Below are 26,649 nucleotides of genomic sequence, written 5' to 3'. Positions count from 1 at the left end.
ATGGTTCACATGTGTATGTATATAAACATGTAAATACATATATAATGTGTAACAAATACATACATATTGTATGTAGAGACATATATAGATACACACACATGCACACATGGCATACTTTTAAGTTTAATCTCATTATTAACATTTTCTTCATCTTCTCAAGTCTAGATAACCAACAAAACAATAAATCAAGCCTCGATTTATAGTGTTTGCAGATTTCTGAGGCATAAATTTAACAACTGGCTCTCCTGAGTCAGTAAAAGTTAGCTCTGGCACATCATCTAAATCTTAGCATCAGGGACAAGCTCAAATATTCCCAAGTCTAGTAGGGCTTTTCCAACCACTCCAGCCTAGAGCTGCATCCTGCACTTCCATAGCACTCAATGTCTACAGCTACCATTCATTGACAGTATTGTGAGTTATCTCATGAACACAGATCACCTCCCTCTAATTACATTGTGAGCTCCTTGAGGGACAGTGTCCTGCATTTCCTTTAATATGACACAATGTTTTCTTTGCACATAATAGGCAGTCAATAAATATTTGCTAGTTGATTGTGCCAAAATGCTCTCCCATTGAGCATTTCCCTGGGGACAGGATGGGATAAAAGAATAAATTCATTAGGAAGAAATGAGGGAAGGAAACTCTAACCAGGTAGGGAAATAAAAATGAGCCCTGTGGCCTTCTTATAAATGGAAGGGACCTCAGAGATGATCTAATTCAACAGGCTCATTTTATAGGTTCAGAGAGAGATAGAAAATTTGCGCAAAGTCACACAACTACTAAGTGACAGATCCAGGAAGATGGTTGGTCAGCAGCCATATTTCAGACAAATATCATAGTTTAAGAAGTCCTGTTCTGGATGGCACAGACAGATATTAAATTCAAACCTAGAGAAGCAAAGGGATGTCTCTTCTTGTTGAATCATTTCAGTCATGTCTGACGCTCCATGATTTATTTGGGGTTTTCTTGGCAAAAGATACTGGAATGATTTGCCATTTAATTCTGCAGTTCATTTTACAGACGAAGAAACTGAGGCAAACAGGGTTAAGTGACTTGCCCAGAGTCATACAGCTGTGTGCCTGGGACCAGATTTGAAATCATGAAGATGAATCTTTCTGATTCTAAGACCGGTGCAGTATCTACTGGACTACCTTTTAGTTTGGGAGGTCTCTAGCCATTGCATTAGCCATGGAGCTGAGAGTAGAAACTGAGGGTCTTAGCATGATGTTTTTTCTGCTTTCACCTTTCATGTCATGATAGTTTATCAGCCCTGCCAAGAAACTCTGAATACATGACATATGGTATAATGAATTTGGAATTTGAAGGCCTGGGCTCAAATCCCAGGTCTACTATTCTTACTACCTTGAGCCATCTTCAGCAAGTCATAACCATTCTGGGCTTCAAGTCCAAGGGTGTGCTGGAGTCAGCTTATATAGGCTCTCAAAAGCCCAACTGTTCAATTTTCAGTGTGAACATTTACACCTTAGAAATAAGCAAAGGCTACAAAATCAGGGCTTGACTTACTGTTTTGTTGATTGTCTAAATTTAAGAAAGTGATAAAGAATATAATAATGCAGATAAAACTTAAAACTGTCAGTGCTTACATTTTTTGTTTTATTCTGAAGTCACCTCTATAATTAAGTCCCTCACCTATAAAATGAAGAAAATAAATAGAAAACTGAATTGGACTGTATCGGCAGTTCTTAAAAAGTGTGATCTGGGGCAAGTAGGTGGCACAGTGGATAGAGAGCACATGCCCTGGAGTCAGGAGAACCTGAGTTCAAATCCAGCCTCAGATACTTTATTAGCTGTGTGACCCTGGGCAAGTCACTTAATCCCATTTGCATCACCCCCCCCCAAAAAAAAGGCTTGGTCCAAGAACCCTCTGGGATTCTCTGAGACCCATTTCAAAGGGTCAGTAAAATCAAAACTAATTTCATGATAGTAGTAAGATATTACGTACTCTTTTCTTTTCATTCTCTCATGAGTATGCGGCAGAGTTTTGTAGAGGCTACATGACCTGTGAATTAAAGATATAGCTACAAGAAGATTGAGTTAACATCTCATCTATAACAACTGTACTTTTGCCTTACAAATGAATGAATCTACAGACATGGCTAGATTTGCCTGTATTGGTCTGTTATCAGCACCATTAATCATCAAACAGCTTTGACATGAATGCTTGGCTACAAACACAAGTGTTGCTAAAATACTCAGTGTGGAATAACTTTCTAATCATATGGTTGATCCCTTAACAACTGGGTTGACTTTTGTACCGATGGTATAAAAACAATTTTAAATGTACATTTACGAAAATATAAAACAATGCCACTCTTCTCACCACTTTTTTTGGTCTTGGAAAATACAGTTATTTTTTAATAAAAATATGTTATTTGTTTTAATGTGTAGTGGGCTTACTATCATTATTTTTAGATGAATTTATGAATTAATTTAATAAATACTTAAAATGCATCAGTTTTCATTTCTAATATGGTAAATATTGATAGATGAACATAAACAAAAAACTCTTTGGGGTTATCAATAGCTTTTAAAAGAGCAAAGGGTTCCCAAGACCAAAAAAAGTTTGAGAACTGCTGAGATAGATAACCTCTAAGGTCTCTTCCAGATTTAAACTATTATCCTTAAAGTAAGAGATCATAAAGAAAGCAAAATGGCCTTCTCCAGCTATGCTCTCTGACATATAAGCAAACTCACTAATTTAGCTGTGTCAGAATCTGAGAACCCTTAGCCTGTTTTAACTTTACTGTGCAATAATGGACACCCAAGAAGCAAACTACATCTCTCTTTCAAGTTTAGCAATTTAAAAAATAAGGTTCGAGTATCCCCAGCAGGGTTTCGCTAACAACTTCCTTGTCTGTAGTAATGGTGCGAGTGAGCAAAAGCAAAAAGGAGCCATCAATACCAGATGACACTTGGCTGTAGATTTCACAAATGGTGATGAGCAGAAACAAAGATGGTATGATGCATTCAAAACACCAGGGTCCTGTATCTGGGTGTTACTCACAGGCATTATTTTGTGGCTTTGTGTTCTTAATGTATGCAGAGAACTTGGAGAAGATGTCAATCCCAGCTGTGTTGGATTCTCTGTGTTTAGCAGCCAATTTGGGGTACCTGGAATGGAAGAGGATGGGACCATAAATGGTGGTTTCTGATGAAAGGAAGGAGACTTTCCTTTCATAATTATCAACATCAATGTTCAGCACTTTGGACCAGTATACTGTTTTAAAATTGTTTTTCTTTTCTCAAACTGGACTTGTAATAGATGAGCTGACAGGGCTAGCCATAGCTGAGAGATGGTGGGACAAAGAGATTTGTCCAGGGTGAAATGACAGATTGTGGTGAAATTGGTATTTGAACTCATGGTTTGTAGCCCACATAGGAGCCGACGACAGTACAATTTTTATTCCAAGGGGAAAAAAAAATTACAAAGTAGCCTATTAGAGTTATTTCTTAGAAACCTAGAATGTCAAAGCCAGAAGGGAACTGGAAAACAAAATGTAAAAACACAGCACAGAATGTCAGAGCTAGAAAAGAATTTAAAATATAGAATGATGGAGCAAAGGACACGGAAGGTCAGAACTGGATGACACTTTAGAGGCCTGATTTTGGAGAGGAGGAAACTGAGGCCCAGGGGAGAAAAGAGGCTAATTCTTGGATGATAAGCCTTTTTATCTCTCCTCCTCCAGCATTCCTCGGGGTCTATTTTCCCTATTTCCTGAGCTGAAGGCTTTGCCTCAATACTTTATTGAAGAAATTGAGGTCACTAGCCAATGCCTCCTTCTTTTCCACTTCCCCTTATCTCACATCATTCAAATGCTTTTCCCCTTCATTTCTCACATAAAGACCTATAGATCTCCTCCTTGCCAAGGCAAAAAACTCCTCTGCATGGACCCTTGGATTCTTTTCCATTCTGTCTTCTCCAACATATCATTCATTTCATCAACCCCACTCTCTCATTCATCTTCAGTGTCTCCCTATTTACTGGCTGCTTCCTTGCTTCCTACAAACATGCCCATGAGTCATTTTTTTTTCCAGTTATGTCTGACTCTTCATGACCCCACTTGGGATTTTCTTGGCAAAGATACTGAAATGTTTTGCCATTTCCTTCTCCGGCTCATTTTACAGATGAGGAAATTGAGGCAAACAGGGTTAAATGACTTGCCCAGGATCACACAGCTAGCAAGTGTCTGACACCAGATTTGAACTCAGGAAGATGAGTCTTTCTTGACTCCAAACTCTATCCACTACAGCACCACCTAGCTGTCCTCTCCTTTTAGTAACTAAACTCCTTTGGTAACTAAGCCACCTTCACTCAATGCCTCTTATTTCCTCTTCCCTCACTCTTCTAAACCCTCTTCAGGCTAGTTTCCAACCTCATCATTCGACTAAAACTACTATCTCCAAAGCTACCAGTGATCTCTTAACTGTAAAACCCAATGGCCTTTTCTCAATCCTTAACCTTACTAACCTCTCTGCAACCTTTGACATTATCAATCACCATTTTCTCCTGGATACTCTCTCCTCTCCAGGTTTTCATGGCATCATCCTCTCCTAGTTTTCTTCCTTCCTGTCTGACCACTCCTCGGTATCCTTGGCTGGGTCTTCCCCCAGGTCATGCTCACCAACCACAGGTCTCTGCCAACAGTCTGCCCTGGGACTTCTCTTCTTCTATACCATTTCAGTTGGTAATCTCATCAGCCCCCATGATTCACCTATCATCCATTACACAAGATAATTTTCAGATCTACTCATCCATCCCTAACCTCTCTTTTGACCTCCAGACTCTTATTACTGTCTGCCTCTCAGACATCATGAACTGGAGTAAAAATTTCGAACTTAACATGTTGAAAACTCATTATCTTCTCTCTCACCCTTCAAACTCTCTTCTTTTCTGAACTTCCTTGCTACCTTCAAGGATACCACCATCCTCCCATCACACAGGCCTACAACCTCATATTCATCCTTGACTCCAATCTATTGTCAGGTGTTACAATTTCTACATTCACAATCTCCCTTATACATCTCTTTGTCTTCACTTACATAGCTACCACCCTGGTGGAGATCCTCAATACCTCATACCTGGACTATTGCAATAGACTTATAGTCAACAATTCTTTCCCCTTTTATGCTATATATGTATATATGCATGCATACATACATATATACAGACACATACACACATATATATGTATATATACATATACATATATGTATATATACATCTCAAATGTACACAGTCATTTGCACAGTGTGTTCTCCTCCCTTCCATTTGATTATGAGCTCCTTGGGGGCAGGAATTGCGTTTTTTCATTTCTTTGTATCTCCAATGCTTAGCATAGTGCTTGGCACACAGTACGGCACCCTTCATGGGCAGGTAGATGACGCAATAGATAGAGTGCTGGGCCTAGAGTCAGGAAGACCCGAGTTCAAATCCAACCTCAGACACTTACTAGCTAGGTGACCCTGGGCAAGTCATTTAACCCTGTTTGCCTCAGTTTCCTCATCTATCAAATGAACGGGAGAGGGAAATGGCAAACCACTCTAGTTTCTTTGCCAAGAAAACCCCAAACGAAGTCACGAAGAGTCGGACATGCCTGAAAATGACCGAATAGCAACAATAAAAGGCACTTTATGTATAACTGTTGACTGGCTGATGAACTGAAGACTGACACAGTCTCTCACTTGATCCATACCTAAAAGCTACCCACCGTGGTACACTTTACCAAAACACTTGCTCCAGGGTCATGGTCTTTAAGAACCCAGGGTATGGGACAGCTAGGTGGTGCAGCGGATAGAACACTGGCCCTGGACTCAAGAGGACCCGAGTTCAAATCTGGCCTCAGACACATAACACTTACTAGCTGCCCTGATCAAGTCACTTAACCCCATTGCCCAGCCAAAAAAAAAAAAAAAAAGAAGAACCCAGGGTTGCCTCCCTGCAGTACTGAAGTATTAGTATAGGACTCTAATAGAATATTAGTATTACTGCTGTTGTGGTAGTTACTACATTTACTCATTTTTACATATTTGTTGAAATCACTCTCTCTATCTCCTAAACTATGCTTACACCATTTATTTCCTGAAAACAGTTCCTCAGACCCATTTCTGGGTGGGATTTAAAATCCCTACAATGAGGAAGGACCAGAACCATAAAGGAGGAAGATCTAGTCTGCTGGTCCTCAGGCACTTGGAGCAAAGTGACCAGCTGGATTCAGTAAAAGATGTTCTCAGCTCTGGGGGGCTGGACTGCTGAATGTTAGTTACCTTAAGTTCTATATGTATTGCTGCTCACTTCTCAGTTTGTCTTCTATATGTTGTAATGAATAGAGCACTGTGTTTAATTTTAGGATACCTGAATTTGAATCCCACTTAAGACACTTACTAGCTGTGTGACCTGGAGAAGTCATTTCGCCTCTGTTTGCCTCAGTTTCCTTATCTGTAAAATGGGGATAACAGCTCCTACCTCTCAAGGTTGTCTTGAGGATCAAATGAGATAATAATTGTAAAGCATGGTACTTGTCACATAGTTAAGCACAATATAAATGTTAGCTATTATTAGTATTTTCTCACTTTGCAAATTTTATTTTAACGTATCATTTGTTTTTAGCACTCTTTTCTTTTAATTTTGAATTCCAAATTATTCCTCTCCTTTGGCTCCTCCCTCACCCACTGAGAAGGTAAACAATATGAAATCAACTCTACAGGTGAAATCATGTAAATCATATTCCCATGTTAGCCATGTTGTTAAAAAAAAGCAAGGAAAATAGAGAAAGTGAAAAAATTATACTTCAATTTGTACTCAAGAGTTCATCAGTTCTCTCTCTGGAGGTAGATATCATTTTTATCATGAGTCTTTTGGAATTGTCTTGGATCATTGTATTGATCAGATTGGCCAACTCTTTGACAGTTGATCATTGTTACAGTATTGCTGTTACTGTGTACAATGATCTCTTGGTTCCACTCACTTCATTCTGCATCAATTCAAATATGTCTTCCCAAGTTTTTCTGAAATCATCCCCTTGTCATTTTTTAAAGCATAATAGTATTCCATCACAATCATATACACAACTTGATCAGTCATTCCCCAATTGATGGACATCCCTTCAGTTTTCAGTTCTTTGCTACCACAAAAATAGCTGCTATAAACATTTTTCTATATACAGATCCTTTTCATTTTCCTTTGATCTCTTTGGGACACAGACCTACTAGTGGTATTTTTGGGCCAAAGGATATGCACAGTTTTACAGCCCTTTGGGCATAATTCCAAATTATTCTTCAGAATGGTTGGACCAGATCCCAATTACACCAACAGTGCATGAGTGTCCCTATTTTTCCATATCCCCTCCAGCACTTGTCATTTTCTTTTTCTTTCATGTTAATTAGTTTGACAGGTATGAAGTGGTACCTCAGAGCAATTTTAATTTGCATTTCTCTAATCAAAATTGATTTAGATAAATTTTTTTGTGTGACTATTGATTTCTTTTGCAAACTGCCGGTTCATATCCTTTGACCATTTATCAACTGGGGTATGATTCTTATTTTTATATATTTGACTCAGTTTCCTGTATATTTGAAAAATAAGACCTTTATGAGAGAAACTCACCATAAAATTTTTTTCCCAGTGTCCTGCTTTTCTACTAATTTTGGCTTCATGGGTTTTGTTGTACAGAAACTTTTTAATTAAATGTAATCAAAATTATCCATTATATTTCTCATGATGCTCTCCAATTATTATTAGCATATATGCCACTTAGTATCTTTTCATATGTATTTGGCTTATCTTCTATTTAATTGACTAAATTGCAAACTCCTTAAAGGTAGGGATATCTTATGCACCTATGTATTCTTCAAAAGCACCTAGCACAATGATCAATAAATACTTTTTTGATTGATGCAAGCTGATATTTTAAAGTTAAAAAAAAACCTTCCTTGGAAATTAGAGTCACTAATAGTTAACCTGGCTGGTGGTTTTTCACTAACATAAGTTGTACCCAGATTAGAAAATTGTAAAATATACAAAATAACTGTGGGTGTAGGGGAGGGTGTGGAAGTCTGGAGAGAACTAACAATCATGGGAGTCAGTCAGAAAAGAATTCCTGTAGGCAGCTGAAGTGAACCTTAGAAGAAACTAAGAATTATAAGAGGTGGAGGTGAGGAGGGAGAACATTCCGGGCATGGTGGATAGCATGGACAAAGACACAGAGAACAGAAATTGAATGTTATGTATGGAGGGGAGCATTTAACAAATGTCAATTAATTGGAGACTACCCCCAGTGACCACCTGTCTCTGAAAATACATGCAGGCCAGCAGGCCCCCACAACTGGATCCCTTTCCCAAAGGTATAAGAAAAAGATAGTTCTCTCCTGAGCCTCTGATCAGAGCCCTTGACCACAGGTAAGGAACATAAAATTCATATAAAGACGTAGGCAGGACAGGAAACTCCCAGGCAGCTGTGATTTTAAGAGGTTCCCGGTGCCACATCTTAGAGTGATTTTTATGTCTACCGTAACATTTCAAATAATTCTCCTCAAATGCCAGCAGGAGGAGCATTGGATTGGTTGGCTTACTGTACTGATCTGGATCTAAAATTTCCTTTCAATACAGGACATATCCCTTAAAATGAGATTTCTCTTAAAAGATAGAAAACGAAAAAAAATAATGAAAATTCTGAACAAAATATTTATTATGAAAATTTTTAAAAGACTTTTTCATTCAAATAAAAGTCATTATATATATATATATATATATATTTATTATCAACTGCTTTCTTCATTTCCATCGTTTTCATTGTTTTCTTACTAATGACACAATTTTAGGATACACTTATATTGAGCACAAGGTAGATAACAGGGAAAAAGTGAAACTTATACTAAAACCAGTTAAGGATATCCTATAATATGGAGAAGGCAAATGGTCTGGTGGAAAGAAGATGCAATTTGAAGTTAAAGAATTTGAAATCATATCTCAACTCTATCACTTATTACCCACGTTGACCTAGAACAAGTCACTTAGCCAATGTGGGATTCAGGATTCTCATTTCTACAATGAGGAAGATGCCTGCTCTAGTCAGCCTCAACCAGTCTCTTCTGTCTCTAAATCTATGATCTTCTGATCCTTTGTATGGCACAACTTTCTAAGATGGTTGGATGCATCAAGAATGGTATCTTTGGGCTCTTACGGTCCTGCCAACCAATCACACTGTGAGAGGAAGACAGAGTCATGGACAATTCAAGGGATAACCTCTATGAGTTGAGGGATCACAGTGCCTGTCACCAGACTCTCTATCAATGAGTGAATGGACAGGAACTACCCTACTATGTTACACTGAGAGGGAAATGCTGATTAAATTTCAAAGTATTTCATATATACATTTCTGGGGTGGGGGGGGAAATACAGCCAGTTGTTAAATATTTACCAGCACACCTTGGGCAGGTCCCCATATATTTCTTTTTGTTGTGGAAATCTGCAAAGCTAACCAAAGGCCAAGCATGTCCTCTTTTTAGTCCCTCAACCAAATGTGATGTCCCAAAGAGTAAATCTTGAAGTGAAAAATGAAGACAAGAACTCAGAAACAGAGCTCCCTCACGTGTGAATCACAGAGACCCAGTCTGTCCTGCTTGGAGCTGCTGGAGGGAACACAGCGTTTCTGTGGTACCAAGCTGGAGGCTGGGAGGGGCTGACCACCCTACTTCCCTTAATAAAACTCAACACAAAACTAGCTTATTATCCAGGCCCTGTAAATTAGGCTTTCAGCACCTCCTCCCCCTCCAAACAGGGCATGAAGAGGGGAAGGAGGAAAAGGAGAGAAGAGGATTCAACTCACACAGTAAATTAACTTGTGCTCTAGGAAGGACGGACTGGTCTGAAGCTGTGGCCCTCCCACCTATAAATATCTTCAGCAAGAAGAATAGGTTCAATAGGATCTAAAGCCAGAAGGACCTTAAAGATTCTGTAGGTTAACTCTATCATTTTAGAGAAGTGAGGCAATTTCATTGCACAGCCAAAATTCAACCTCAACCCCCGTCTCCAAATCTAGTCCTCTTTCTACTATGACCAAGCATGTGTTGGAGCCAACTTGACCTGGCTCAAAAGAGTCAATTATTAAATTTTCAGTGTGGGCATTTACAACTTGGAAATCAACAAATGCCATAAAACAACACTCAATTTGTTTTTTTGTTGATAAGAAAATGATGAGGGAAATGTTAACAATGCATTTTGTTATTATTCAATCATGTCCCACTCTTTGTGACCCCATTTGGGGTTTTCTTGGCAAAGAAACTGGAGTGACTTGCCATTTACTTCTCCAGCTTATTTTACAGATGAGGAAACTGAGGCAAACAGAGTTAAGTGACTTGTCCAGGGTCACCCAGCTAGTAAGTGTCTGAGGCCGGATTTGAGTTTAGATGAGTTTTCCTGACTTCAGCCTAGCACTCTATCCACTTCACCACCTAGTTGCCCCTAATAATGGATATTAAACCTGAAAGTTGTGTACTTATGTACATTATGCCATGGTTACATTTTTTGAAAGCTCTTTGTTAAACATTACCGGTGCACCATTGACGATGTATTTCACCATTAATAGTGAAGCAAGTAAAACTCTGTGGCTGCTGAAGTCTGTCTGTCTCCAGATGCCCCTTTCTGTGCCCTTTTCTTTCCTCCTTGGCACCCCTTTCTATAACCTTCAGCTAACCCGTGCCCTTTAGTAGTCTTCTTATCCATCAGCCTGATCCATCAAAACCTGTTCTGATAGCTATCATTTTCTTTATTTATGGAACACACTAGTGGGGGTGCAGAAGGTAGCAGAGGAGGAGACCTGTGATTTCACTGGTATGAGGAAACTCCCTCTAGCAATGCCAGGAAGCAACTGAAATTCTGCTTGTAATTCTGAGAGTTTCCTGGTGGCAATGATAAGTTGAGTAACTTATACCAATTAATATAGCCAGGCCAAATTTGAACCCAGGTCTTCCTGACTGAGTCTAATTCTCTAACCACTATGCAATGCTGCCTTTTTTTTTAAAAGCACTTATAATATTTTCACATTTCATCTGATCCTTTAAAATGACCCTCTGAGATAGTATGGGCACTTTATAGATGAGGAAACTGAGGTTCTCAAAGAGGCTGGGCAAAGGTACCAGCATCAGAGTTGGGACTTGAAGCCCTCATTGAAGGTCAGGGCTCTTTCCACTTTCTACCAGGACTAGATGATGTCTAAGGGCCCTTCTGATTCTGAGTCCATATTTCAAATTATATGATTCTATGGTTTATACATCATTATGAATTGAAATGAATAATTATCTGCCACAAGTATCACAGAGTTAGAGTTAGAAGCAACTGATGAGACCCTTAAGTCAAGTGTCCTTTTACAAATGAGGCCACTGAGGCAGAGAGAAATTAAGTGACTTGCTCAGCTAAGAAATGTCTGAGGTAGAATTTAACCCAGGCCTTATTATTTCAAGTCCAGGGCTCTATCCATGATGATACACTATGGGTATTTGTATGTTAAACTTTTTAATCTCTAGGTGTGGTCTGAAAGAATTTATTTTTCATTAATGGAATTTCAGTATCAAGAGTGGACGAGGTAAGTAGGTCCCCTACTCCCCCTTAAGTGGAAGGCTCACCTTATCAAGGAGGGTTATTTGTTCCACAAACCTCTTCTGTGTCTGAGTCTTTTTGGCAACAGACAGACTCTCTATAAAATTTAAGGGTTCTCTCTGAGAAGAGAGACCCCATTCATTGTAGTCTTTTGACCTAACCAAACTTGATAAACACCCATTTGCAAAGCAATGAACATTTTTGTGATCCCAGTATAGATACCTGGTTTCTCCTCACACCCACCATTTCATAAACCCCAGAAAATAAATACCCCCTTACTTTTGCGGGGTCAAGGTCTCCTCCAAGAACTCTTCAATCTTGTTGACGTCTGTCTTAACATCCCCATTGAATGTCAGAAATGGTGGATGGGTCCCAGGGGCCAGGTTGTGCAGATCAGCTGGCTTTCTACAAAGAAAGTGAGAAGTAGGTGTTGGTTCATACTATTCTACTTACTCTTCCAGGAAAATGTCAAACTCTAAAATAGAGATCAGCTTCCCTGACTGTCAAGCATGTTGGGTGAATTCCCCATGTCAAACTTTTGGGAGGATGTGGACAAGAGTCACACAGGATTAGCAGGCATGGATAAGTTGGGATCTGTATCAATGGAGGGACCTCCTGAATCAATGAAATTCCAAATCCATTTGAATCTAATACCCTACTCTCCCTTTGAAAAGGCAAATTTGACCCTTCAGTAAAGGTCAATTTTATGTGAAAAAGGAGAAAGAAAAGTAAAAAAAGAACAAGAGGAGGCTTAATATCATAAGAAAGAAGGCAACATGGTATATAGAGGGCAATGGATAGGGTTGAGAGATAGGAAACTTGGATTCTAGTCAGTGGTCAGCTACCAACTAACTACTTCTGTTACCCTGAGGAAATTAGTTTTCCTCTCTGAACTTCAATAAAAATCAATAAAATAAAAAATAATTCCTAAGTTCTCTTTCAGTCTTAACACACTCTTCCATAGCCTATATCCTGAATGTTAGGGACAGACAGATAGGATAGGAAGCCCATATATTGAGTCCTACCTGAACAAAATGGGCAAGGGCAATCTATGAATAGGTGATTAGCTATAATCTTACCTTAGTTACACCAACAGCTTATATATTACCATATTATGGGTTTATATATACATATATATATATATATATATATATATATATAAAACCACATATACCTTCTTTTGCTCTTAACAAGTTCTTTTGGAAATTAGCATGGTTTAACAGCACTGCTATCATTTGCTTAACAAAAATACATTTTACAGGACTCTGAACATAAGAAATAGATGAATTGTGCAAGAAATGCATCCCCAAAGAGTAGTGTCTTTCAGACAGAGAAAATTTAAGATCCTTTGCTGCCATTTTGTCCAAGATGAAGTGTTCCTACTATACAGCTAAACTCGGGTTACTTCTGGTCTCACAATGATAAGGTCCTTTCCAAACTCAACAACTACTACTGTGATATGTTAACAATCCCTAATGAGAATACCAGGCATTGGACACCATTAGATTGAGGGGAAAAAAATAGATAGACAGAGGCATACTAGACATTAGTTCATAGACCACATGTCCCAGCAGACATTGAGGCAAACATCCATTAATAAGCAAAGACAGGACATTTCAATCCTTAGTTTCACATGCTATTATCTTTTCCCAGCCAGGGATCATATATTCAACTCACTTGGTGCTACTGGGTAAAGAGGTCTAAAAATGGCACAGTAAGTTAACAAAGTCATTTCTTTGGGGTTGTTAAAAGTTGTTTGAGGAGTAGGTGAAGGTAAATATGTAATGATACTACAACTTCAAATAAATAATATCTAAAGCAAATAATCATACTGTAAGAGTACATGATGTTATATAGTAATTTCATTTTTATTTTGTGACATACAGGACCATAGGATTTGTTGTTTTTCATCCTTTGTTCTCAAAGATGACTCATAACATCATGAAGGCAATGTCTTGACTTGTGAATAAACTGGATGTAAATGGGGCAGAACTGCACAAAGTCCTCAGCCTCATTCTCTCCTCCAGAGTCATCAGAGTCCAGTGGTAAGACAAAGGTCAAGAAGCACTATATAAATGCTAGTTAGTATTATAGTTATGGATATAGATGAGCTTTCATCGCAAAGAAAAGGCATTAACATCAGTTTTGCTGCTGCAAAACTGGTCCATAAGGACCATGGGACTTTTCAGACCAGCTGAAAATTTCCCTATGTGTCATCTCCCCCATTAGAATGAACTTCTTAGAGCAAGAATTGCCTTACTTTTCTATTTGTACCCCTAATGCTTAGCATGGTGCTTTGTACATAGTAAGCACTTAATAAATGCTTTATTCATTCATGTATTTCACATCAATTAAACAGAAGAAAGCAAGAAAGAAATTCTTCTATTGACTTAAACGCAAAGTACTTTTAATTTGGGGCAGCAAGGTGGTGCAGTGGATAGAGCACTCAGACTGGAGTTAGGAAGACCTGAGTCCAAATTCGACCTCAGACTTTTCTTAGCTGTGTTATCCTCTTAATCCCATTTGCCTCAGTTTCCTCATCTGTAAAATGAGCAGGAGAAGAAAAAGGCAAACCATTCCAGTATCTTTGCCAAAAAAAAAAAAACCAAACCCATTTGGGGTCACAAAGAGTCAGATACTACAGAAACAGCCAAACAGCAACAAAAACAACAACTTTTAATTTATAGCAAATATCAATATGACTTTATTAACTACCTGTATACCATGATTAGTTATGAAAGGCATGGTCAGTATAAAAAAAAAAGACCTGTGATAGGTGGGGGGAGTTCATTGGCAATAAATGAGCACAATCGGCCTGGGCAGGGTACAAGATGAAAAAGAAAGGAAGAAAAAGTATTAAACAAAGGAAAAATATTCCCCTAAGGCAGGAGTTCTTAATATGGGGACCAGGAAATTGTTTTAAAAATAGTTTGAGAACTGTTCTGCAATAGAATTAGGGTTTTTTTTAACAATCCAATATATTTCATTTTCTGAATTTAAAAACGTTATTCTGAGGAGTTCATAGGCTTCGCTAGAAGGATGCCAAAGGATCCATGACATTAAAAAAAGGCTGAGAATCCCTGCCCTAGAGGTTAGAAAGGAGGGGAAATTCAACATGAAGGATAGTCAGGTCAGAGTTCCTCTCTAAATATACTCTCTGAAAAAGGGCTCTTTCTAGGGACCTTGGCAATGGTGGTAGTGGAAGGATTGTAAAAATAAGAAGGGAGTACTGGCACTGAGATCAACCTGAAGCCATTTAAAATTCTAGAGAAATCAATTTAGGGGTTGGGGGGGGTGTGTTGGGAACAGGGGAGGAGGCAAGGAAGAATTTCAATTATTACATTGCTGTTCCCATACCATTCCTAAAACATACACACACTTACCAGCTGTGCTTTGTGGCACGCCTTCCGAAAGCATTTTAAAAATCTCATTTACTTAGTTTCTTTGTTTATTCTGTATGTGTTCCTCACTTCAGACAAATAAAAGGACCTGTTTAGTTTCACCTCCTTTTTCTGAGAGCTAACAATTTTAAGTCTGCAATTCTTGGGTTCCCAGCAACCAAGATGAAACACTGATTGTATTTTTCAATAATTAGTACTTGCTGCCTTGAAAGCCAAGAGATTGGGATTTTATAAGATGACTATAGAGAAGTTGTTGTTGTGTTGTTTTCAGTTGTGCCCAACTCTTCATGATTCCATTTGGGATTTTCTTGGCAGAGATAGACTTGTAGGGATTCTTTACTTTTTTTGTATATGTGTCATGGTGGACGTCTGGTGAAGCCAGGGACCCTTTTCAGAAGAATATTTTTAAATGTACAAAATAAAATGCCTAAGATTACAAAGGAAATTATATTAAATTACAAATTTAAATTTAAATAAAAATAAATAATTTGATTAAATTAAATAAAATTTTATTTGAATAAGAATTTAAATAAATTATACTTATAATTAAACATTATAAATTTAAATTAAATAAGTTTAATTAAAATTAATAGAATATTAAAATATTTTAAAGTTATTAAAATATTGAAGAAAAAAAGCTCAAAGATCCCACCCTTCTGTTAGAGAGCTGCTTGAGGTATGGAGAAGTTACTTGCTCAAACAGCTGTTAAGTATCAGAGATGGGATTTGTACCCAAGTCTTTTGGGTTCCAAGATCAGCACTCAATCACTGCTTCTCATTACGCAATTCGATGCTCACTTATGCACTGTTGTTATATATCATTTACTAATTGTTTCATACATATCAGTTCTATCTTCATAGCTAGATTTTCTTTTTGTTTCTTCTGTATCTCCTATGTTGTTGTTGTTCAGTTGTTTCAGTTGTGTCTGACTCTTCATGTCCCCATTTGGGGTTTTCTTGGTGAAGATACTAGAAGCTGTTTGCCACTTCCTTCTCCAGTTCGTTTTTTATATGAGGAAACTGAGGCAAACAGAGTTAAGTGACTTGCCCAGGGTCACATGACTAGGAAGTGTCCGAGGCCAGATTTGAACTCAGGAAGAAGAGTCTTCCTGACTCCAGGCCCTGCACTTTATCCACTTCACCACCTAGGTGCCCTGGGACTAGAGAAGGAAATGGCAAACCACTCAGTATCTCTGCCAAGAAAACCCTGATTAGGGTCACAAAGAGAGCCTTCAATTTGGTGCGAAAGTAGGGAATAACAGATATAAGCAAGTATGGTGGTCTACAGTGGTCTACATGGTCAGTCAAATCAAGTCAACCAGCTTCTGTTGACAATGTGCCAGTCTAAGCTCTGGTAATTGTGGAAGGGTGGTGGTGGGTGTGTGTGTGTGTGTGTGTGTGTGCGCGCGCACTTGTGCATGCATGCACACTTGCACACATGGGCATGCAAAGGATGAGACTTGTGTCTTGGATTGTTAACCCACACACACAAAGAGCAAGAATACAGAGTACGCAAGGATGAGAGTTTCAAGGGTTAGTCTGTCTAAACATGGCATATCTGAATTATGAGCCCAAGCTGAGATCATCTCTAGGCTCCTGTTTATGAAGGAGAGTCAGAAGGTATAGAGTGAAGAGTAGTTAGGTTTAAACAAAATTGAGCTTTATGTGATTGTGGAATATCCAAATGAAAAATTCACTAAACAGATGGAAATTTACAGTTAGGGATCAGGAAGGTGGTCAAGACATTGTGCAGTTAAAATGATCAGATTTGTCTCCAAAGCTAAGATGAGAAAATTCTCCTCTCTCCCTTCATTGGAAAGGTGGGAGACCATGGATGTGAAATCCTATCTCTATCTATATATCTATATCTATATCTATCAGCCTCAGTTGATATTTGCTAGTTCTGCTGAATTTTTTTTTAAAGGGATAACCTGCTGACTAGGGAAAGCAGAAGGGATAAATTTGGAAATCAAGGTATTGGAAATCAAGATATATTCAACACTATATGTATAAATATATATATACATGTATATAAATGTATGTATACATGTAGATATGTGTGCAACTGTAACATATACATGTAGACATATACATATGTACACATATATTTCACACATGCACATCTATATATACACATATACATACCTACAATGCACGTATATAGACATAACTTTATCTATACATACCTATATATACATACTTATACATACCTATACCTACATATGCATGTGTATACATACACACACACACACACACACACACATATACATGTATATGAATGAAAGTAGGGATGTTTAGACTGAAAGCAAAAAAAGATAAAAAGACCCTAGAAGAATGGATGAGTTCACTGAGAAAGAAAGTGTGGAAGAAAGATAGAGAGCTAAGGACTGAGCCTTGATTCATGACCTCACTTCCATCCTCAAGTTAAGAAGGCGAGTTAGAAAAGGGACAAAGGATTGGTCTATAGAAACAGCTCAACTTTCCTCAAATCTGGTCTCCTATTAGAAGGTGCCTGACTGTCTTATAACCAGTCATCAAAATGTATTTTTAAAATGACAGCAGTCACATCAGAGAGAAATAAGGGGGACCAACATTTTTTTTTCTAAAAGCTAATAACCTGTAGGGAATTCCAAAGACATGAAAAAACAGCACGGTTCTCATAGCCCTGGAAATTCAAACACTCCAAACTACAGCGCTCCTTGAGATGTCCCAGGCTAAGGGCATCCCCACTCTCCGAAGCTGCTCTAGATATTGATGCATATTTCTGTTACCTTTTCAGGTCCACAGTGGTGACATTGAACACAACCCCTTTCAACCACAGGATCATGAAGAGACGCTGAGAGAACGGGCAGTTCCCAATGCTTTCGCCATCTGATCCAGCCTAGGAGAAAAGAAACCCAAAGCATTTCAATTCATTTCAATCCAATGAACATTAATTAAGAAGTGCAGGCAGTCTTTTAGGTGCTGGGAATACAAAGACAAAAACAAAACCTTCCTTGTCCTCAAGAAACTAATAATCTATTGAGGGGTAGCAGGGAATAATATGTACATAAGGAAATAAATGCACAAAAATATATACAAAAGGAAAATATGTATAAATACATATATATGTACATACACACACACACACACACACACACAAAGGAATTTCAGGACAGAGAGAGAACTAACAACAGGCATGTCTCCCAAAGGAGATGGCAGTTAAAATGAAAATTGTGAGACATCCAAGAAGCTAAGGAGAGGAAGGAGAATAGTCTAGGCATGAGGGGATCATCTGGACTAATTATGGAGGCAGGAGAACATCCTGTATGGGAGAACTGCAAGGTTGCCAGATAGACTTTAAACTGGACCCTAAAGAATACTATTTATGTTTTGATAGGCAGAAAGGACCATAAACTGGAACCTAAAAGATACTATTTGTGTTTAGATAGGCAGAAAGGCAGATGGAAATATAGGCACTGAAACAGGAAAACCTGAGCAATTGAACAAAAGCTAGATCATAGTGTGCGTCAGGAACAGTAAACAAACAGGAACAACTGAAGAAAACCATTCTGATTGAGGAATGTAACCTCTTGCTCTCTCCTTAAATAAGAAATAATACTGAGTAGCTCCTTGTGTGCAGTAGACAGCATTGTCTTTTATATCTTACTTCAATTATTAGACTGGTAAGACTGAGGCATTTCAGGAAAAGAAACAATGAGACAATGTTTATATACCATTAAAGAAAATCAACCTTTTGATGGTAAGAAGGTTAGCTAATGATAATGAATTATTTAGCCACACCACAATGATATGTACCAGCAATACTAGCTAGTACTTATATAAGCCAGTCGTTTTATATCTGTTACCTCATTTGGTCTTCACAATCCTGGAAGATAGATGCTACGGTTATTCCCATTATACAGATAACAAAACTGAAGCTAAGGGAGGTTAAATGCCTAGTTACACATCTAGTAAGTATCTGTGGCATAATTTGAACTCAGGTCTTCTTGACCTGAGGTTGAGCACTGAAGTCACTGCGCCACCAACCAAGATAAGTAAAAAATGGCCTTCAAACCTGTGTGGTTTCCACTTCTAATACCACAGTGACAGTGAAAGCATGTTGGCTGTTCAGTCCACATTGGCAAGATGGAAAACTGTATTTCAAAACCATATGACTAAAGAACACTCTGTGGGCCCAGGTCCTAAGCTAGTCTAACTGCATGACGTTGGAAAGAAATGAGGAGATCTTAAGTCTAATACCTTTACGAGATGACCTTCATCATTTACTATGGCATCCAGCACACATTAGATACTTCTCACCTCTCCAGATCATTACACCTTACTCTGAGAACACCCTCCTACAATACATTTTTGGTTTCTCCAGCTCCCTATTTAGCTCATCCAATAGACTTGTCGTCTAAATTATGTATTAACCCACACACACAGCATTAAAGTTTAAAGATCACAGAGCTAGAGCTCTAGCTATAAGGGACAGTAGGGGTCGTTGAGTACAGCCCCTTCATTTTACAGATGAGGAAACTGAGGCTGACAGAAGTTAACTGACTTGTCCAGGGTGATATAGCTAGTTAGCTATCAGAGGCAGAATTTGAACCCATGACATTTTGATTATAACTCCAGTTGCATTAGAACTTTTGATATGTGACCTTTAAAAAAAAAAGCTATACAGATCCTTTAGGAGCATTTAACTCATGTATTGATAGAAGAGACTATGATAAATGCTTAGGTAAAGAGTTTTATATGAGATGTGAGAAACAAGATAATTTCCAATGTGAAGAAGACTTTGTCAAAGAAGTAGCATTTCAGCTGGGTCTTAAAAGATGGGACAGATGTATGATTGATTCATCTTAATCAAAAATCCACACTGGCCCCTAACAACTTCGTAATGTAAAATCAGTATGTTAATATTTAGGGCAGCTAAGTATCACAGTAGATAGAATGATGAGCCTTGAGTCAGGAAGTTCTGAGTTCAAATCCAGCCTCAGACATTTACTAGCTTTGTGACCCTGGAAAAGTTATTTAATTTCTAACTGCCTCAGTTTCCACATCTGTAAAATGAGGATAATAATAATAGCACCTACTTCCCAGGGGTGTGGGGATAAAATGAGGTAATATTTGTAAAATGCTTTGCAAACCTTAAAGTTCTACATAAATGCTAACTATTATGATTAGCAGTAGTATTGGAGGTTTTCTTCAGTGAGACTTGACTATGAAACATTGAGATATGGAGACACTGCTCTTGCCATGTGGCTTCTGTTGGTAACATCTTGTCAAAACTAGGATAGTCCTCACATTAAGAGGTCCTGTAATGGTCAAGAGAGATTTTCATTGTAATCAGGCTTAAAAAGCTCATGGAAAGACAGCAGAATAATCCCAACTTTTACTCAAAGGCTAAAGAAATGTAGGTGTATTTACTAATGCAGAAGATGTCTGATCTGGGTGTAAAAATAAAAAAAAATTCTTTTTTTTCCAAAAAGAAACAGAAAAAATAATCTAAGCAAGATAAAAGGAAACAAAGAAATGTATGGACAGAGAAGGATCTGGGACTGCACTGGTATGCACTTAACTTTAAAGATATGGAGAAAGAAGGCACCCAGTACGTTGGCTGGCTAGGCACCAAGGCTACAAAGACAAGTGGAAAAAATAGCCCCTGCCTTCAAGGAGCTTACACTCATTCTCCCTCTCGCTCTCACTATTACATGGATGTTGTCCTTCAGTCATTTTCAGTCATGTCCAACTCTTCATAGTTTGCCATTTCCTTCTTCAGCTCATTTTACAGATGAGGAACTGAGGCAAACAGGATTAAATGACTTGCCCATGGTCACAAAGCTAGTGAGTGTTTGAGGCCAGATTTGAAACCAGGTCTTCCTGACTCCAGTTCTGGCTCTCTATCCACCGAACCATCTAGCTGCCCTAGAGATAGACAGAGATAGAATCACTTGGCCACACCACAATGATATACAACACCAATATGAACTCGTACTTGGTCCAGCTCTTTAAGGTTTGCAAATCGTATGTATATACACACAAAGAGAGAAACAGGGGCAGACAGAGACAGGCAGAGACAGAGAGAAGGGGAAAGGAGGAGGGGGAGGGAAGGAGAGAAAGATATCAGGGATTTATTTATAAGAGGAAATAGTCAAGAGTTGCCCAGGATGAGAACTGGATGGGATGCACAGTTGGAGGGAGTGTACCCAAATTATATGGTCATTTTTCTCCTAACAATTAAATACTCACCTAGGTTTAAGAGTTACTATGGAAAACTCAGACCTGTTCCAGGGTTGGACAGAAGTAATGGCTGTGAAATTACAGGCATTATAACTCAGCCCTAACCAAACCAAGCAACCCCATCACTTCTTCCTTTCTCACTTTGTTCAAGTGTTGGAAACAGACCTGCCCCTGAGTAGTTAAGTGTGCATGGGCTCTATTATATGTGTGAGGACAAAATGATTGGGCATTATATGTCACCTACAGAGCTGTAATTACTGACATTTCCTCATTCTGCAGACCTTGCTCAAGCCAGACCACTGTTAATTTTAATAACACCTTGGCCCATGGAATAGCTGCTAACTTAAAAGTGAGTTCATCATGTGTTTTCACAAAGATCACTGCAAAAAGCCATGGCCAGATTGGAGGGAGGGAAGAAGTGCTGTGCTGACATAGTGCCTCGCACATAGACGATAATTAATAAATGCTTATGTGCCAGGCACTGTGTTAAATTCTTTACAAATATTATCCCATTTCATCCTCACATAATCCTGGGACGTACATGATAGTACTGTCCTCATTTTACAGATGAGGAAACTGAAACAGACAGCAGTTAAGTGACTTGCCCTGAAGGTCACACAGCTAGTAAGTATGTGAGGCTAGATTTGAACTCAGGTCTTCCTGATTTCAGGCCCAGTTCTCTATCCACTGAGCCCGTCTAATTTCCTCCCTTAGTCATTTAAAGCCATTTTAAACACCAGCTTCTTCATGAAGCCTTTCTGCATAGGCCTCCCAGCTGTTAGTGCTTCCTCTTAGCCCAAAGTACTTTTTATTCACTCAGTATTTATGTTGTGTTTCCTTACATGTTGCTTCCTCCAAGAGGATTTTCCAGCAGGCAGAGTCTCTATCTTTTTTTAAATCTATTATGTTTCTGGCATTAGTAGGTACTTATTGAATGCCAGTTGGTGGATAGATTGACTGATTTAAAACAGTTTGACAAAACTCTTACCCAGTGTTAGGGACAATTTAATTTCAGTGAATTTTGAACCCTTTTTTCTGTTTTAAATTTATTTTGTTAGTGGGTTTCTTTTAGTGGAGGGAAGAGACTGGTAGAAAAAAAGGAAATTATTGAAAATTCAAAGTTGGAAGGGAGCCTTAGGTTTTGTCTAGTCCAAGACTTAAATTTTACAGATGAGGAAACTGAGGATCACTAAGAGGCAAATTAATGTGTGTAAGGGCAAAAGTACTGTTAGTCAGAACTAGAACCCAGGATTTCTGACCCTCCAGTCCAAAGCTTCCTTCATTGTCTTGTTTCCAAAACCTTTCATTCTTCCACTCTATTTCACCCTCATCTCCTCCAGCATTGTGGCTCTGGCATTCCTAGTACAAGAGGCAACCTGGTATAATAGATACAGGGCTGGCATTAATGGTCAGAAAGATCTGAGTTCAGGTCCTGGGTGACACAGTGGCGAGAGATCTAGGCTTTGAGTCAGGAAGACTCAAGTTCAAATCCTACCTCAGACACTGATTGACTGTGTGACTCTGGGCAAGTCCCTTAAATATCTCTTAGCTTTGGTATCCTTATTTGTAAAAATAGAGATAGTAATAGTACCTATGTCGCAGGGTTGTTGTGAGGATCAAATGAGATAACATGTAAAGCACTTTGCTAACCTTAAAAGACTATATAAACATTAGCCATTATTGTTGCTGTTGTTATTGTCATCATTGTTATCTTTATGACCATGGGGCAAGTTGCATAATGTCTCGATGTCTAAGACCTCAAGTTACAGATGGCTTACCTATCTGCATGGGTAAAGGGACTTCCCACACCAGAAGTTCCCTACACAGATGAAATTACACAGCAGAAAAATTACTCCTTCCAAAAAATTCAAGCAAATCTCTTGAGTAAGAAGCTAGAAGTAGAATCATAGATTTAGTATTTGTCTTCTTTATAACTGTAGCTCCATTCTAGCTCCTCCTTTCCTCTTCCTCCTTCCCTCCATTAAGTATACTTATCCCCAGCACCCATCCCCCTCAGGACCTTGCTTGGAAATATCCAACCTGCTAAACTAATCTGTGCTAAATGTGGAAGTAGTGACCACTGGGCTTTGAAATCTCATCAACAAATATTTGATGAACTGAACTGAAATTGAAGGGTAAGATGGAGCCCTTGGTTCTTTAGGAGCATGCTGGGCAGAGGGGACAAACTGAGAATGTTGAATCCTGGAGGAGAGATTAAAGTTGATTGGATACCAGTAGGCTGCTGAAATGGAGAAGGATTTAATAGGCAGCTATCAAGATGGTCATCCTTTAGTTCACAATCCTCTTGAGCACTGACCCTAGATGCTTACACAGAAACCAGAAAGTTCCTCACTTGTATTTTGAGGATGAAGTCAGTTGGAAAATCCCAAAATTCGATCCTTTCATATAGCTGGTTTGGCTATCCTAAGTGGACCGGTTGAATGAACTTACTTGAGGTCCTAAAAGGTGAATTTCATTATGGTGGAAAGAATGGAGGTGATGGGAATGGACCCCAGCGCCTACACAGCTAATGGAGGTTGATATGTCAGATACAAATGTTGGGTAAGTCACTCAACTTCTATGAGCATTTATTTCCTCATTTGTTAATAAATAAGGAGGATAATAAGTACCCTGCCTCCCGTGGAGGGTCACTGTGAATATCAAATTAGATCATGTCTGTAAAAAGGAAAGTTCTAACCAAAACACATGGAGTAATTATTACTAGGGGGGGGGGGGGGGGGGAAGCAAAATATGCATCACTTGGCTTTGTGGCAATGGCTTAGTGAAGGAGGAGAATTCTTCAATGTGGTCCACGGAGTTATAATTATGAGGAATTGTAGGGAAGCAACAAGACAATAAAAAGAACCAGGGAGACTTTAAGCAAAATAGCTAATACTTAAAAATGAGGGTATAGTACCCCTGCTGGAGAAAGGAGCAGAAATTCTGCTGCCTGACTAGCTAAACTCGGGCAAGGTAAAGTCTGATGGGAGCCATCAGGAAAAGGATAAGGCATATCTCCAGCCCGATGCAGTTATTGGTTCTGCCCAAACACATTGGGTGAAAAAAAAATGTAGCTACTTAGGAACTAAACTATAAATGTGAGAAACATTCTAGCCAGAAAAGTTCAATTAGGTTTTTATAGAGACCTGAGACAATATAAGTTTTATACTACTATTTGTAACAGTTTTCTCCTCACCCCATTCCTACCCTGAGAGTCAAGGTTTCTCACCTAAAGGAAAGGGTGAGGGGTCCCCAAAATGTCCCTTAATAGGGATGGGGGAGAACAGGGAGTTGGAGGGAAGGAGCTATTCCTTTTGTCCTTCTGTATGATGGAGCAGCTAGACCAGGGGTGGGGAACCTGTGGCCTTGAGGCCACATGTGGCCTTCTAGGTCCTCGGGTGTGGCCTTTCGACCGAGTTCAAATTTTACTGAACAAATCCTTTTATTAAGGGGATTTATTCTATGAAATTTGAATTCAGTCAAAGGACTGCACTTGAGGACTTAGAGGGCCACGTGTGGCCTCGAGGCTGCAGGCTCCCCACCCCTGAACTAGGTGGTACACTGGATATAGCATGAGATCTGGAGCCTGGAAGACCTGAGTTTAAATCTGACCTCAGCCACGTACTAGCTGTGTGACGCTGGGCAAGTCATTTAACCCTGTTTGCCTTAATCAACTGGAGAAGGAAATGGAAAACCACTCCAATATCTGTGTATCTTTGGGCAAGTCATTAGAACTCTCAATGCCTCTAGGCAACTCTGTAAGACTCCAGTTGCAGAGCAGATGAAGTTCTCCCTCCAGGGATGGAGAACCAGGGATGGAGAACCAGCTACCTCAAGGCCACATATGGCCTTTCAGGTCCTTGGATGTGGGCTTTGGACCAAGTCCAAGTTTTACAGAACAAATCCTTTTATTAAGGGGACTTGTTGTGAGAAGATTAGACTCAGTCAAAGGGCCACATTGAAGACCTAGAGGGTCCTTGGCCAAAGGAGTTTCTCACTGGGAGCTCTCCACACTCATGAAATCACTGGTTCACTCAGAACATTCTGCTCTACCCAAGTTCCAAATTCTTCTGTCTTAATATCTTAATGTCTTGTGCCTTTGATAGCACATTTGCTAAATGGAAGTGAAGCAGTAGATACAGTGCCAAGCCTAGAGTTAGGAAGGCCCAAGTTCAAATCCTGCGTTAGACACTTACTAGCTGTATGAGCCTGGGCAAGTGACTTAACCTCTGCTGCCTCAGTTTCCCCAACTGTAGAGTGGAGATAATAATAGCATCTCCCTCCTAGGCTTGCTGGGAGGATCAAATGAGAAATTGTAAATTTCTTAGTATGGTGCCTGACACATAGTAAGTGCTATATAAATGTTGGCTATTATTATTAATTGTTATCATCATCATTATTATTATTATTAATGCTGTGGTCTTCATCAAGAAGCCTGGTACCATCTTAGGTGAGCTCCACTCATATCCTTCATCTGAGCATATCCCCATCTCTGCCTGTGCCCTTATACAGTGCTGGAAGAAACCTTAGGCACCATCTAGTCCATGCCTCTTCTTTTACAGATGAAGAAACTGAGGCCCAGAGAAGAGAGCTGACTTGCCCAGTGCCATGGAAGTCCTAATACTGCTCCGGGATTTGAACCCCAGGTCCTATAGTTCTTATCACTTGCTGTAATGCCTCTCATCCTTCCATGCAGTTTTATGGATGGAGACTCTTCCTGCCCTCCAATTGTGCTATGGTTCCCACATCTTTCAGCTTCTCCAACACTTACCCTTTCCCTCCTCAATATTTTCAAGCTCTCCCCTCCTCTCTCCCATTCCTAGCTTTTGTCATGCTTTACTCTACTCCCTAGTCATCCTCTCCTGGTCTCTACTGCCCCTAGCAATCCAGGCAACTCTCTCTGATTGTAAATTAGAAGTGAGTTGCCAATCTATATTAGTGGAGGGCATTTTCATGCTGGAAGTTCTTCATACCCATCAAATCATAGGTCTGAACAAAAAAAAATCCATTAGGCTTTTGTATGAAGCAGAAAATTCCAAGTAAGAGCAGTCAAAGATTATTTTGATTATACCAGGAACTGAAGTTACGAAACTGAAAGATGGAATGAGAAGGGGTCTTTGACCCCATTGCTGCTTCCTGAGAATCTACTACTGAAGTCTAATGCAAGCCTTTGTCTTGCTTGAGAGCACCAAGAACTTTTTTTTCCACAAATATTTATTATATAGACATGTTATTCTTTAGGCTTTCTCACTGGACCTAACGCTTGGATCAACAAGGCGGGTTTGAATCCTTCTGTCCCAGCAATGTACCCAAGCACAGGAAACCAAAATCAGATACAAATCTACACCTCAAATAAAAAGAATTCCTTCCCACATGGTCTTAATTCCAAAGAGACGCCCTTCTTGT

At 39.1% G+C, this 26,649-nt stretch overlaps 1 protein-coding gene across 1 annotated transcript in view; it reads right to left on the bottom strand.

Annotated features, from left to right (window-relative positions):
* CLIC5 (chloride intracellular channel 5) overlaps positions 1–26,649 on the bottom strand; it is a 128,199-nt gene that overhangs the window by 49,512 nt on the left and 52,038 nt on the right. The window contains exons 2-4 of the mRNA XM_027838333.1: positions 17,787–17,896; positions 11,894–12,019; positions 3,026–3,132 (exon numbers count right to left, since the gene is read on the bottom strand). Of these exons, the coding sequence (XP_027694134.1) occupies positions 3,026–3,132; positions 11,894–12,019; positions 17,787–17,896 (343 nt within the window). The remainder of the gene's footprint in view (positions 1–3,025; positions 3,133–11,893; positions 12,020–17,786; positions 17,897–26,649) is intronic.

The sequence above is a fragment of the Vombatus ursinus genome, unplaced genomic scaffold (assembly GCF_900497805.2).
Source record: "Vombatus ursinus unplaced genomic scaffold, bare-nosed wombat genome assembly UNPS02014826.1, whole genome shotgun sequence".
Taxonomy (NCBI): domain Eukaryota; kingdom Metazoa; phylum Chordata; class Mammalia; order Diprotodontia; family Vombatidae; genus Vombatus; species Vombatus ursinus.
Note: the sequence above shows the minus strand (reverse complement) of the source record. Positions and strands in the feature narration are given on the sequence as shown.